The sequence below is a fragment of the Fulmarus glacialis genome, unplaced genomic scaffold (genome assembly GCF_000690835.1).
Source record: "Fulmarus glacialis isolate BGI_N327 unplaced genomic scaffold, ASM69083v1 scaffold7757, whole genome shotgun sequence".
Taxonomy (NCBI): domain Eukaryota; kingdom Metazoa; phylum Chordata; class Aves; order Procellariiformes; family Procellariidae; genus Fulmarus; species Fulmarus glacialis.
Window position 1 is genome coordinate 3328 of NW_009223752.1, and position 14782 is coordinate 18109.

At 40.2% G+C, this 14782-nt stretch overlaps 1 protein-coding gene across 1 annotated transcript in view; it reads left to right on the forward strand.

Annotated features, from left to right (window-relative positions):
• Window positions 1-385: 385 nt before the first annotated feature.
• The window catches only part of RAP1GAP (RAP1 GTPase activating protein), a 31278-nt gene continuing 16881 nt past the window's right edge, over window positions 386-14782 (forward strand). Inside the window, exons 1-6 of the mRNA XM_009581903.1 lie at window positions 386-473; window positions 936-971; window positions 6636-6683; window positions 7786-7824; window positions 7922-8113; window positions 14437-14540. Coding sequence (XP_009580198.1) covers window positions 954-971; window positions 6636-6683; window positions 7786-7824; window positions 7922-8113; window positions 14437-14540 — 401 coding nt within the window. The 5' untranslated portion in view covers window positions 386-473; window positions 936-953. The remainder of the gene's footprint in view (window positions 474-935; window positions 972-6635; window positions 6684-7785; window positions 7825-7921; window positions 8114-14436; window positions 14541-14782) is intronic.

A 14782-nucleotide genomic window follows, 5' to 3' on the forward strand; every position in this document is an offset into this window, starting at 1 on the left:
GCTTCCTATGAGACCTGTTTTTATTCTGCTGCAAATCTATGATAGAGGAGGAACTTGGCAAAAAAGATCATTCAGCACTTGCACAACAATTGTGAGGAAAATAGTGCGTGTGAACAGACACACAGCAGTCAGGGCCAGAAGATTTTTGCTGTTATATCCAGGATGTTTGCAGGTGGCGAGTGGTAAGTTAAGACAGCTCAGGGAGTCTCAGAGGGAATGACGGCTTCCTCATAGGCAAGAAATGGTCTGGGGAGAGGAAGCAGAAGGCAAAGGAGGCACTGCAGGCAAGCACTGGCATCTTGACTTCTCCAAGAGTTAGAAGTTTTTCTTTTTCCTTTTTTTTTTTTTTTAAAAACCCTTTTGTCTCTGTCTCTTGCAGGAGGTTTGAGGAGGGGGTGCGCTGCTTCAGTGGTGTTATAGACTCTCCCACCCAAGGCTTTCCATGTGCTCTTGCTCCTGCTGTCCCCAACAAGGTAAAGGCAGTCCATGTTCCTCTGGCTCAGGGTTGGAATGTGCTTTGAACCACTGAGCAGAAGTGACTGAAAGCAAGCTCGTGTGCGTGCATGTGTTGTAGCTATAGTTGCCCGCTTCTGTGAGAATCCTAAACTTGTTCATTTAATCATTTCTCATGCTATACTGTATCAAGTCAGTAGTCTGACCCATTGAAAGAGAGAAATTCCTGATACCTGTCTGATCAGGTTCCAGGTCAAGCTTTTTCAACACAAGCTGAAGACAGTTTGGCCAGTTGTGTTGTCCATGCTATCAGTTAGGGAAGAACGATTCCACCTTGTCTTCAGTGAGCAAGTAGTTTCTGTACCAAAACATGGAAGGATACCATGGAAACCAAGGAAACCAATATCTGGGTTACCACAGAAGATAACGTTAGCTTCTGCAAACATTAAATTCTTTTCCCTGTTGTCTTTTCCTTTTCACAGACTGTGGACTTGTTTGAGATGATTGAAAAAATGCAGGTAAGGAGAAGTTATTCTGTCAAACTTTGGGATCACTTTCATAGCCAAACAAATAATCAGCCACTGTTTTCTTGTCACTTCACTCCCAATACCCTTTAATTTGGGCTTGCAGAATATTTAGCTCTTCTAGGCCCAAGCTCCTATACCTACTCTTAAATGGAGTTTCAAAAGTGTTTCCTGTGTTTATTTTTCCAACCAGCATGATGGAAGGAATAGACACAAATTATTATAATTCTGTCTGTTCTTTGCAGAAGTGTGGTTCTGAGAGAAAATCAAAGTTGCATTAAAGTATCTCTGGCATCTTCTTCAGGAAACTATGTTTCTGCTGGGTAGCAGCTGCTAATGACAGGTGATTAATGGGATGTTAACATAACTGCATTTAGCAAGGTCAAACAGTTTAATAAATAACTACTGTGGGCCCTGTCTTTAACTTGCACAAGCAAGAAGGATTCTGGCTTAATTCTCTTATGGAAATACATGTGTTTAGTTGCATATATTACATTATAAAATTAAAACAGAGTAAAAGGGAAAAAAAAACCCCTGCCCTACCAAAAAAAGAGATAGTAATAGAATAATATGTTATATATGTTATATATCTAACAACAAAATCTTTAAAACTAAATGTTTCAGATGATCTATTCTCGGAGCATCCTTACCGGCTACCAATATTTTCTCTGAGTGGTACACCTTCTTTAAAGTGCTGTGGTTAACTTTGACTTAACGTAACACGTAACACGTAACATGGCACATAACACCTGCCTTTTATTATGTGCAGGAATTAAACTTATAAGAAACAATTAACTTCTCTTCTGGAATTTGGGTGATCAAATTATGGATATGAGGAAAATGCAAGACTTTGGTGGGACTATAAAAGTGAGGAGGTTGAAGGTAGCAGCAAAATGCTACGGAGTTATGAGGCTGAAGTACTGTTTGGCGGACTAGAAAGGAGAAGTGGGGGAAGGAGGGGCTGAAGGTATATCTTCTATATTCATGTGTAGACAGACACAGACCTTGAAACCACTGTACTGACACCCAAACTGTTTGGGATATATGCTCAGCGCTTTAGAATAACAAGCACTGTAAGTGTGCCTGGCTCATTTAACTCTGTGCTAGAAAGTAAGCTTGAGCATGCAGAGCTTCTTGTTCAGTTCAAGCACATGTTAAAAGGTATTACAATGCTTTCCAGGCTTTTTGAAATCTGTATAAGGAAGAATCACTAGCAGATGTTCCTTACTGGAAGACTGTGTGCTTAAGATTCTCAGTGTTCCTCAGCTCTCAGTTTACCATATGAAAACTGTCTCTCACTGGATTTGGACGTCTTTAGTTAGAGATACAACAGAGGGAGCTGATGAGGATTTCCAACATACACAGACCACCTAATTTTGCATCTATATTGGTTTCTTAGCTGTCCATTATTAAGACTGTATAGTGGTGGTTTTCTTTTTGATTTAGCTTATTTTGTCACCTGACTTGCACTAGGAGAATTAATAACTGCTGCTTAAGTATGACAGCAATTTTTTGAAAGAAGGGAAGAGAGGTCATTTCCAACAGAAAAAGCTTCCCCCCCAATATTTTTTTTATTATTTGTTGTGATCTTTCTTTACATTTTTACTAATTTTTTATTTATTCTTTTTTTGTTTGTTTTTGTTTTCTCTTTCCTTCCATTTGACTCTGGCTATCCTTTAGATTTATTGAATTATTCTTGAAAATTAAATCTGAGATTTTCGTTAGCAATCAAGTGAGTAAAAGGCAAAATAGGAGACTTGGACATTTCTCCTGTAAAATAACAACAACAAAGCCACAGGATAGGATGAGTTTTTGAGTACTTTAACAATCGGATTGGAGTATAATTGTTTGACTGAAAATTAACATAGCCATTTCACATCATGTGTGATGAATTAGCAGGTAAATTTGTGCTCTCTTTTTCAAATGAAACCTGTCCCCGAGATCTGGGAATGAAGTTTGCCTTTTTTTTTTTTTTTTTTTTTTTTTATTCTTGATAATCATTACTTGAAGTAAATGGGCTACTGGCCGCATTGTTCTATGTGTACAGAGGTAGCGAAGTCACAATAAATACTTTGTTAAGGACACTTAGGAATACATTGTTCCTAGATTGCTCTGCAGTGCAAGCAGTTAAAAAGCAAGCAAATCTTATTTCAGCCAACAAACCCAGATGTTTTAGGTCTTCACATACTTGTATAACCAATCCCTTTTCACTTACCTGCGTTAGTGTTTTATGGTGTGATGTGCACTACCTCTGTTCTGCATTCGTACAGTTTCAACATATCCTTCAGTCTTACTTTCTCACAACTACCTTCATGGGTTTTTTTTCCTGTATCCCCTCTTATATCTAGGTTGTCCGTTTTAAACTCGTCCCCTCAAGGCACCACTCTTGTCCCATAAAAAACATGTGTTACCATAGCATTGTTACGCCATGTTGGACCCAGCTGTGGGTCTGGATGACTTTTTCCTCTGCCGTCCGTTCTTTCATCCTGCTCAGGCCACGTGTTTCCCCTGTACGAGACCCAGGGAATATCAGATTCCCAGACCGATGCTGTCTCCAGTAAGCTACCCAGGGAGACAGTGAGGGAAAGTCTTTCCTGAGAGGCAATGCTGCAAGCCAAACTGAACCAAACCAGAAGGGTGTCTCAACAGGTGGCTGAGACTGCTACAGTTTATGCCTCTCCCTTTTGAGGAGTGACTGTGATTAGCAACCAGTTGTTCTGCCCATGCTTTGACCCTTCAACAACTTAGGCTAAAAGTTCCCTGCGGTCCTGGTTACCCTCTAAAATAAAGCTTTGGACTACACGGCCCAGGGCTGCATTAGATCTTTGTCAGTATCTTAAGCTTCACTCTAGAGGAGAGGTTGGTAGATTTTGGCTTATGTCTTCTGCTCGCAGGCTAGCAGGAGCTCCTTTAACAGTGCAGAGTCACGGAATGTGCTGGCACATACCTCCACTCTCTGTAGAGGCTCCGAGACAAACAGCAGCTCCTTTACAGCAGCCCAGGAAGTTTTCCCTTAGGCCTCTTTGAGAGGAGGTCTTCTATCAGGACCTCCTTTGAAACTGGAAACTTTTTGCAGTTATCAGATCTGCCAAAAATGCCAAGGAAGGGGAGAGAGATCTTACAAAATTGCAGTTTCCCAACCTCCAATTCTGTGTGCAGAAATCTGCCGGTGCATGGCAAGTTTGTCCCGGTACTTTCCACAGTTTGTTCCAGAAGGCTGAGGCTGCTTTGTACCTGCATGTCTCTCCTGTCTCAATCCTATTTTGATAGAGTATAGGACTTTCTTGCCCCAAAGAACTGTTCCCAAAACCCCTGTTTCAGAACCTAGGCTTCCTCATGAGCCTCAACAACTCCAGATCACATCAACAAAACATCCATTTGCACTTACATTTCATGCACTCCACTTTCTCAGCTTTATGACTTCCCCAAATGCAAAATGGTTAATACTACCTCTGCAAAAGGTAAAGACCACTTGTCAGCCTCTGTTCCATCTTAATTTCACAACCTACTATGTCCTGGTAATTTGTTGTTCATTTTGTCAGTGCTGCCTACTGATACTGCAATTTGAAACAGATCTTCTGATGTTTCCCTATGAAGAATAGTTCTAAGCTGGTCTTTGTTCAGGCTCCTCTGTTGAAAATACAAACAACAACAAAAATTTTTTTTGGGGGGGATAACTCTCTCTAAGCTCAGCTTTTATAGTTTGATCCTGTATCACTCTGTAGACATTTTGGCAAGCTTCTTTCTCCTTATATCGTTAAGGGAAATAATTTTGTTGCTGTTATTATGTTACCTGCAGATTGTTCCTCACTTGCTTTGCTCATGTGTTTTTATATTTAACCAACTAAAATTTGTTGTTATTGCTATTTTTTGTGTTTGAACTCAATTTCAGACTTATGAAGAATGCCCTCATGCATCTCCTACTAGTCTCCTTTACTCTGGAGTTTAGCCATACTGGTTTACTTCTGGTGTTTCTAAGAGTTTTTTGAAGGCGTTATGCATTTGTTGTGAGCTCAAGGTCTGGCTCCTCATCATTTCATGAAGGTTTAGCTTTTTTTATGGCTTATTTTTACGTTCTTTTAATAAGCTTTCTCATTTTTTTATAACCTTGTTTTTATGTGTAATGGATGTCTTTTTTTGCCTTTTTTTTTCTTCTTTTGTTGCTCCTGCAAGGAGCATCCTGATAATTATTAATCCTCGATCTAATGTTGCTATTGCCCAGTGTTAATGTTGTTGCTATAGTAGCAGTTTTTTCACCCTATATAGCTGGAGCATTGGCTCCAAACTTTTGCTCTTGAGCCTCTTGCATCTCCATTGTAGAGCTCCACTCAGATGTCCGTATTTCTACCAGATACTAATTTACAAGCTAGTTCCACTGTAGGATACTTGCATACACACAGCTGTTATAAATCAGATCCTGCTTATTTTCAGAACAAAGTCGAGACCTGCTTATCCTGTCTGGAATCCCTGGTTAGCCACTCCATTAAGCAGTCACTGATGGTGTATAAAAAAGTAGTCTTAGCATCATGTTCTGCTATGAGAGTTACAAGACTTAGGTGGCAGTAGTTGAATACTCATGTGTTGTGTGTAAGAGAAAGCTACAATTAAATCCTGGTCTTCAGCTTCCTATCTGACAATGCAAATTTTGCCTCTTGCTCTTCTGTCTGTATTGATGCCCACTTGGACTATGGCCAGCATTTTATGGGAGCCTGTTGGCCCCATATCTGTTTGGCTTCTTTTGTTCTAGGCCTTTGCTCAGTCCATGTTGGGGCTGTCCTCACTAAAATTTTCCTATTCCTGTGCGCTTCTGCTGCAGAAGTGCGGTGGAAGTGAGCTAGTCTTGCCATGGTGAGAAGGCAGAGGATGGAGTAGCCTTAAGAAAGAGAATCAAGTCTGGACGCCAGCTGCTGATTCAGGAAGAAACTAAGCATCCAGTAGTCTTTTGCCCTGCCATTCTAACCCACCTCACAGTAATGGTGCCTAGGAAGGCAGATGTGCAGGGCTTTGCTGTGTGGCTCCTTGCTGCCTGCAGGAGTCTGTTGCACTGGTCAGATGCATGGATGGAGAGCAGCTCTGATTTTCTGTCTTACCTGAAGGAGACAGATTTGTTCCCTTATGTGGGTGGAAGCAAGGCACATAAGCTGCTTAAAAGTCTTCTTGCCTAGCCCTAATCCTCAAAACAAATGTTTGTTACTTCTCTTAACCTTACTGTGAGGTTCTCAATGCTCTGCCTGACAGTATCTTCAAGGGAGAGGGAAGACTAGAACAGGAATGAATGGTCTGAAATACTGTTCTTTCGCGTTCTGTCTTTACCTCTTCCTTTTTTTATTGCTTGGGATAGGAAGTAAAGTAGCTAGAATAGATTAGAGAGTTAAATAATAAAATCAGTTTAGGAGATTGCTTTTGATTTCTGCCAACTTTCTGCTTCTTAAGAGATGTAAGGTGGGGGGGCTTTTCAGTTTTAATGCCAAACTAGGGGACTGGCCAAGTTCTAGCTTTACTCCTTCTGTTTATTCCAAACTTCCAAACTGGCATAAAATAGAAGATTAGAGAGAGAGACAAAATATACATATTGGGGATATGGAGAAGGACACAGAGGGTAAGTGAAACAGACACGGTAAAACATAGGATTCACTGTCTGTGACTTTCTGTTTCCAGGGGAGTCGTCTGGATGAACAAAGATGTTCCCTTCCAGCTCCTCTCAAGGTCAGGCCAAGTCATTGTTGCCTCCTAAGTTGCTGAGAATGGCAGATAATAACTGACCTGGCCTGCAGTGTATTTTCATCTTGGAGTGAACAGGGAGCCTACAAACAGCTCAAGAACATATATATGCTTGTCTTTTTTTTTTTTTTTTTAAGTTGCTGCACAAGAGGGTGAAACTATGTAGCTGAAACAGAATCAATACTTCCTTTTTCATATTTAAGTGGTTCCAATAAGCATTTAGTATTATTAACAATCTTAGTTTTGACTAAATAATTTATTAAATTTTATTCAATTTAAGAGCTGTAATAATATTTATGAAACCACATTGCATTTATTTCAGTAGTTTGCTTGAGGACTCATAGATGCTACTAGAAAGCTGGTCTGTTTCCCTCAATATTGGGCCAATAAGAACAGATTCCCTTCTTTAAATTCTCAACTCTTCCTCTCCATTCTTTCAGTCTCAGCTCAGGCATAGTAACCTTAAAATCAACCTTGACCTTGAATTCAATCTTGGGATGACCTTAAAAAAAAAAAAAAAGCCACATAAAGAATTGAAATTCTGACAGAGATAGTCAGTGCTCTTTGTGGTGATGGAAGGGGCATATCCAGCTGGCATAAAGTTGCTCAGATACTCCTCCTATTCTTGCAGTCATGCCTCAGCACTGCTCGGTTGTATACCACAGGTCTAGCTATGGAGATGACACAACCTTGATCTCGCTGTAAATACAATACTATTTCTGCCATCCCTACTGTCATCTCTGACTGCAGCTGTCCAACGCTGTGTGGAAGGAAAGGAGAAAGGCTCTCACTCCTAACTTCATCCAATTCACCTATAGTTTGAGTACCTCCTCATTATGCATGCCTGTATTTTGTGTAGTTTCAAGGAGGAAAGTGGGTGAAATCTGACTCCTAAATTTATTGTTCTCAAAGTTCTATATTTATAATGCTGAGACTGGGAAATGGGGTCTAACCTTAAATCCTAAAATAAAACTCTAAAGATGGCCTAGGGCAGAGTGGAAGCTGAGGGCACAGCTTGCACCATCATGGGAGCATAACACTTTAGATAATGTCACGCATTTTTGCTATTGGTCTCTTCTGATTTCAGACAGAAGAGGAGTATATTCCTTACCCCAGCATCCACGAGGTGAGTTAGTACTGCTCTCCTCTGTTTTTCCTTGGACTTTATTGGCCTTTCAGCTTATTGGCCTTTCAGCTTTCATGTTCTGTGTCCTTCTGAATAGGTATTGCAGAAAGGGTGGCCATATCCTCTCATTATCTTACCCCAGTTTGGGGGCTACTGGATTGAAGGGACCAGCCACAACCTTTCCAGCTTGAGTCCAACTCTGTCTGACGTACCCTTTCCCTGGAGTGGTAAAGTGAAACTGGAGAGTGACCCTACAGCCAAGCTGTACCGCAAACATTTTCTGGGGAAGGTAAGGGTGATCTTCAGAGCCTTCTCTGCCCACCCAGCCTCAAGGCTGAAATGTATCTCAGGCTTTTCCTGATGGACTTAGAAATAACTGCACAGCCACTCCATTTCAATTCCTCATGATGCCTTGAACTAACGTATATAAGGTACATACTACCGTATGGCTAGTAGTGTGTTAGGTTGGTCCTGTGCCTTGTGAAATGTGCATCATCCTGTGCATTAACAGAAGAGAAAGATTTGCACAGGAAATGCTTATATTTGGTTAAGAAGCTCTTTTGCAGCTCCTGGACAGATACCAACCTGGAGATGAGAAGGCAAAAAAAGTGTAATATTGGAAATGGAGATGGTATTATTTTTAGCGGGGACTTCAGCACTGATAGTGCAAACCCCTCTGTAGTAAGAAAAATGCTCCATTTTCCTTGGTGTAGATAAGTAGCAAGTATGGTCACCACAGAATGTGTATGAAGAAACTGAACAATGTGTTTTACAGTTGTTTGATTTAGGTAAGTTTAGTGCTAAGTTTTGCCTGACTTCAAAAATTTCAGTCTGACAGATAGGGAGAGAGAGCTTGGCCTCATTAAGTGGATGTTGGTTGGCTGGCCGTTAAGGTCCGTCTGGGTTGGCCTGTTTAGGCAATTGATTGATTCCCAGTCTGGATCTCAGGATAATATTAACCATCAAGAACAAGTGAGAACAAACCCATGATCTTTTCTGAGATTCCTTTCATGGCATAAGGAGATAAGAAAGCCTGACAGGTATACTCATGCTGCATCTTATGCAGTGGTCTCCCTCTGCGACTGCGTAATAAGTTCAAAACCAGGAAGAGGTGGAGCTTTGGGCAGTGCTGGGGACCTGTTCTGCAGTAGTTTGACTTGTCCAAATGATCTTGTGTAATATGCAACACTAGAAACCGATATTAATATAATTATATCTAAAGTACCCTTCCTGGAGGCTTCCTCTCTAGACTGACAGATCTGCTGTACAATCTGTTAATGGACATTTATCCTGTGACATTCTGGAAGCCTTCAGTATGCCAACTGTAATTATTTTTTTGTCATGGTAAATTTAGGCTTGTGCTTGAAGGTTTCCAGAGCCAGCTAGGATGAGAGGCAAATTGGGATATGATTTTCTCAGTCCGATTGTTTTATTCTTTGTCTTAATTGACATGAATGTGTGTCTATGTTCCATTAAATTGCAAGTTTTTGAGCAAGCCAAGTGTCAGAAAAGAACGAGGTGAACAGGACTCTTGTCACAGAAAACTCTACCCATGGGTAGAAAACTTTACCCATTTCTTTACTCATGGCTTAAAGGCTTAGGTAAGGAGAGAGCTCAGAGCTTTTCCACAAGGAGAGTATTTCTTCAGTTCAAAGTTAAGAGAGACCAGTGATTTTGATGCTCTATGGATTGGGTTCTTTTCTTGCTGATAAAATGGGAAGGTTATTTCAGAAAGATAAAGAAAGGTCTCTTGCATGCTTTGAATAGCTGTGAACAATTCTTAGCTGAAGAAGAGTCCATAAGCATCATGTGATGGGAGAGGCATAGCCAGTGGTTTAGGGAATACCCTTTATTCAAGATGGGATATTACAGTATGTGTGGTATTACAAACTTAATATGCATGTCTGTGTTGTGGGTGTGCATATACTAGGTCACTCAAACTCAGACAATTCTTTTGACACTTTTTGCAGAACACCTTATAGCAAGTCCGATAAGACAACCACAAAAAAAGTGCTAGGACATAAAAGCCATAGCTCAGTTCCTTTTCCTTGTTTCATGGTCTATATTTTATATGACGATTACACAGTAAGATTAATTGTGCCTATAGGAAGAAGTCTGTAAAACCTTATGTCTTATACTGTGGGAATTATTAAATGTCTATGTTGTTTTTCAAGACTATAATAAAGAGAAGTAGCCTGAAGCCAGGAAGGATTTAATAAATGTATACATTAGAAATGCCAGTCAAAGAATCTTAGGGTGCAGTTTCACAAGCGCTTGAAACTGGCAGTGCTGATGAGAGAAGTTTTCTTGCCGTACGTTCGTATGTGGTCATGTATTTCTCCATTATGCTGTCCTTTCTTTGTGCTGGTTAAAGTATTGTTGCTGCAGAGCTGTGAACTGTTGGAGAACTGACTCAGTGGAGTCCTCTTAGCAGAAAGAACTGTCTTAAGTTATTAGTGTGAAATTCTAGCTTAACCTAGGACAAAGAGGTGGAAACTATCTGAAGCAGTCAAAGGACATTTTTATTATTTGGTATAATTGTAATCTCTTTCGTTATTTTAAAGTCTCTCTAATTTTGTTTTATTACTACAAATCTATGATTTTAGTAAATGTGTTCTCTGACTTTCTGAGACTGCATGTCTTCTCATATTCAGGATCATTTTCCTCTGGTATGCAAATACATGTGTTTTGGAGCTTGTTACTGTTTTCCTGTAATGAGAAGCTGACATCAGCCCAAGATTTTTTTTTTCTTTTTTTTTTTTTTTTTTCCCCTTCAGTTTTCTCCAAGTGGAGATGCAGGGAGGGCCTGCAAGGAGACAACCTTATGAGGTATTATTTCAGTACCAGCCCAGCCTTAGTAGTTCTGTGTTCTGCAGTTGCCAACAATGGCAGTAGCTTCTAGGTCCTTGTTGTCACCTGACTGGCAAACAACACCTTACACTTTTACGAAAAGAAGGCTTGGTGGAATAATGATGCTGCCTACTCAGTACTGTAAATTTGTTAGTTATCTAACACTGTTGATAGGTTTGGATGTTCAGGTATCACTATCTTCGTGTAGGTCATCACATAATCATTTGGCCACCAAAGCTGCTTTTCTTCCTTCTTCAGGGCTGAAATCATCCCAGAATTTACCAGATGACCAGAGGTTGCCAAGTTTTTTCAAAGTTAATTGTTTTTTTATTTTCAGTTGTCTTGAAGGAAGAGAATGGACTAATGAACCCATTTTGAATCCTGTAAAGATCTTTTAGTATTCTCTGGCTTCCTATGCTCCTATTGCTAAAAGAAGTGATGAAACATACCAGGTCCAATGGGGAAGACGTCTTTTGTCTGGTTTGTTCATCTTTGGTGCAATTGCTGCTACTGAATAGTGAAAAATAATTCTATTTCATCAAAAAGAACCCAAGCAGCTAAGAACATGGCAGTTGTCTTAATAGCTTTATAACTTCTCAGGCAAACTGTCAGCACTCCTTGTGTATTCTGTTTAGTCTTTTCCCTTGGCCCCATGAAGATACTTAATTGCTTTTACAGAGATCCATTTGAAATCCAGAACTTCCTTGCATACTTGCTCTTGTTTTGCTCCTTGAATCTGTCTATTCCTCAGCTACTTCTTCTTTCTGCCCTTGGTCACAATGACTACTGCACCTGATTCTTGTTCACATCCCAAAAATCTATTAGTATCCTGAAGGTCATGGTCAGGAGAAATAAACTGTCCTCTCAGCCTTTGTGGCTTCCTTTGATTTCAGCTTTTCTTCCCACACACAGTTAAGTTCAGTCACCACCATTGACTTGTGTGACAGATCACATTGGACTTCTGTGATTTGAACACTGCAGCTAGAGGCCACGTTATTCTGTCTGCTGCTGTTTACTTATACCTTATCTTTTTCAGGACCCACTTGTTTGATCTGCTTCAGCAGAAGGTAGACTATGCTAGCACCAGAAGCTGTGAAACTTTTTCCCCATAAGTCAGTAGCAGGGCAGTTCTGAGTGTTGGGGTTTTTTCTGTCTCAAAGAGGAAGTGAGAACAATGACATCTCTAATACTTGAAGAAGTTCAATAGCTTCATGTTCACATCCAGGTTCAGGGTAGTGACTGTAGTCTTAGTTATTCCTTTTTTTTTTTTTTTTTTCCAAAGAGGGGACTGGTTTGTCTGTTGACTTCAAGATGCCTACATCCACATAAATATCAGAGTATTTCACTAGATGTATCTTTATTTCACAGTGAGTCAGAACTATGACTAATACAAAAAATTGTTTAGATTTTTTCCGCAAGAAAAGGCAATCTCATCAGTGTGTTGAGAGAAGTTGCAATCCACCAGAGACAGAACAGACCTTCTGTATTTTCTAGGCAAAAAGCTGAGGAAGGAACTCTCAGACTAGCAACTCTTTTTGATCAAATTACACACTTTTCTCCCATTGAGTCCTTAATATTAATTAATTGTCTGGAGTATTCCTTTCACAGAACACATTCCAAATCGTGCAAGTTCTGACTATACAACTGGACACTTAACTTACCGTCCCAGTGCATAACACTTTTGTGTCATGCACAAGGATGCATTTATACAGTGCTTCCTGTGATGCTCCTTCTGAGTCTTGTAATCCTGGTTACTGAGTTCATGCTCCCTGGCTGTCTTCTCAGGTTGCAAATGACTCTGTCTTTGATTTGAGATGACTGCTATTCTGGTGGTAGAACAGTCCATTCATTATTTGCAGGGGAATGGTGTTTTATCTCTCTCCTACGATTAATTTGACCATGACAAACACTTTGGATTTAGGCTGAGGAGATAATTTCTGCAAACAAACAGCATAAAACCACTGGAGTACATCAGAACAGAATCTCTACACGCTAGAATATATGCAGAGTACTTTGATTATATCTTTCAAGTAAGTTGGTGATGGGCAACACTATTATTAGAAAATATATCAACAAACAAGATAGCAGTTGGTACCCCTTCTCTGTTAAGTGGAATGTCAGAGTCAAGCTCCCCATTAAAGTGTGTGCATTTTATCTCCTGGAAGCGTCTGATTTCTCAGTGAGTGGATAGAGCTTCTTTTTCCTACAGATCCACAAGTGGGATTCAGCTGGATATCTTGAGATACATCATCTGGGATTTGGAAAATCCTAAGATTGTCTACAAAAGATACCAAAAGAAAGCCTTTTTTATTTTTTTTTCTTTTTTCTTTTTCTTCTTCTTCTTCTGTGGCCTAAACTGTTCTGCACTGAAGATCTCTGTGGACACATTCCTGATTCCACAGTCAGCGGATTGCTCTGTGACTTTCTCCTGATTTTCATGGTCCCAAGGCATAAGGAGGCACTGATAATTCTGCCTGCTGTACGGTAGCTGAGACGATTTTGGTTTGGGGATTCTTTATTTTGTTTTATTATTATTTTGTTTTGCTGAGAAGGATTCTTACCCCAACTTCCATCATTGCTAGCTCAGAAGTACCATACCAATCTCACTATATTCTCCTGGGTTGGAGGCTAAATACTGGAAGGTACTACTGCTCCTTTCAACAGAAGTTCTCATTAGCAGCAAGAGATTAAGATATTAATCTAATCAAATCTAATCCAAAGAGAATCGGATCCCCTGCATGACATTCTCATTGGTCTCTCTGTCCTGCTTATACCTCAAACCCAATAATTTTGGACTGTTTGAAAGCATGAGTTCAGTCTCAGCTCTTTGTCAGAGTTTATGCAGCAGCCACCTCCAAAAACTGGCCATAAAGTTGTTTTCCGCTAGGAAGATAGGAGCAATCTAAGCATTTCTGGATGATTCCACCTACATAGTATTCTCATTGTGCTAGAGGTTTCCATTCACATCCCTTGTCAAAACGCTTTAACCTTTTGAGGTTAGAGGTTATATATATCAATATACGTGTTATAAAATATATATATCAATCTATAAAATTTATATTGATACACCCAGGCCATTGGAACATGGCTGTATGCCCAGGAGAAATGTATGGCCACAGCCTCTTCTATATAGAGCCTGTGAAAATGTTTGTGTTATGGTTCATTGTTTGACTGAATGACTCTCTCTGTTCAAGGCACACTCCACTAAAGCTCAAGCAGTGTTAGTGGCACTGCTGAGAACAGTCTTCATATGCAAAGTAGTTACCTGGAGCTCTGACTGTATCCTCCCTGAGATGCGAGTGCTCTTAGAGATCAACCATTTGGTATAATGATCCTGCCATTACTGTTTGTATAGAAAATTCCCATGACCCCATCCAGTTGAGTGTGCTGGAGACCACTACTTAGTCATGCAGAGTCTGAATGGATACAGGGAAAGTCCACGAAAGATACAAATTTATTTACAAGAAACTCGATTTCTTCAAAATGTGTTGCTGAATGTTCTCATCCTGTTCTTCCTCAGGAGCCCTTCTGATGATGGACAGCTGAGGAGGAACTGAACTGACAGTGGATGAACTTTGACTGATATGCTCATGCATTGATCATCAAGGGGGCTGGGAGACAGCATATGCATGTCTTCAAACATGCCATTGCTAGTTTAAGAAAAATTTAGCTAATCTTGAGTGACAGGTTGTATGCAAAAAATCTGGTGAACTTCTCTAGGAAGCATGTTGGGAATAATGCATTTTGGCTTCCTGTTTTCAGGAGCACCAGAATTTTTACTCCAGTGACATGTCCTTGGGCTACCTGGTACTTTCTGTGAAGTATGAACAGATCGAGAAACAGGAAAATCTACGCCTGTTGCTGAGGTAACAGTGCCTGTTGTTGAAGTGTATGTTACTGTGCTGTGTCTCTCATCTTACCTTGAGCTTCCTCTGCATAGATATGGGCGTGAATCTCATGTCTTTCTCCTGGAGAGGACTTTGAGCCTTCTTTTCTTGCCTTCCCCTGTGAGTTTCTCTCAGCAGTTTCCTTCAGGAAGCTGAAGTGGTGTTTGCAGGTACATCTTTGTAGTTCCTGTGAAAAACATCTGTTCTTCCCTCAAAAAGAA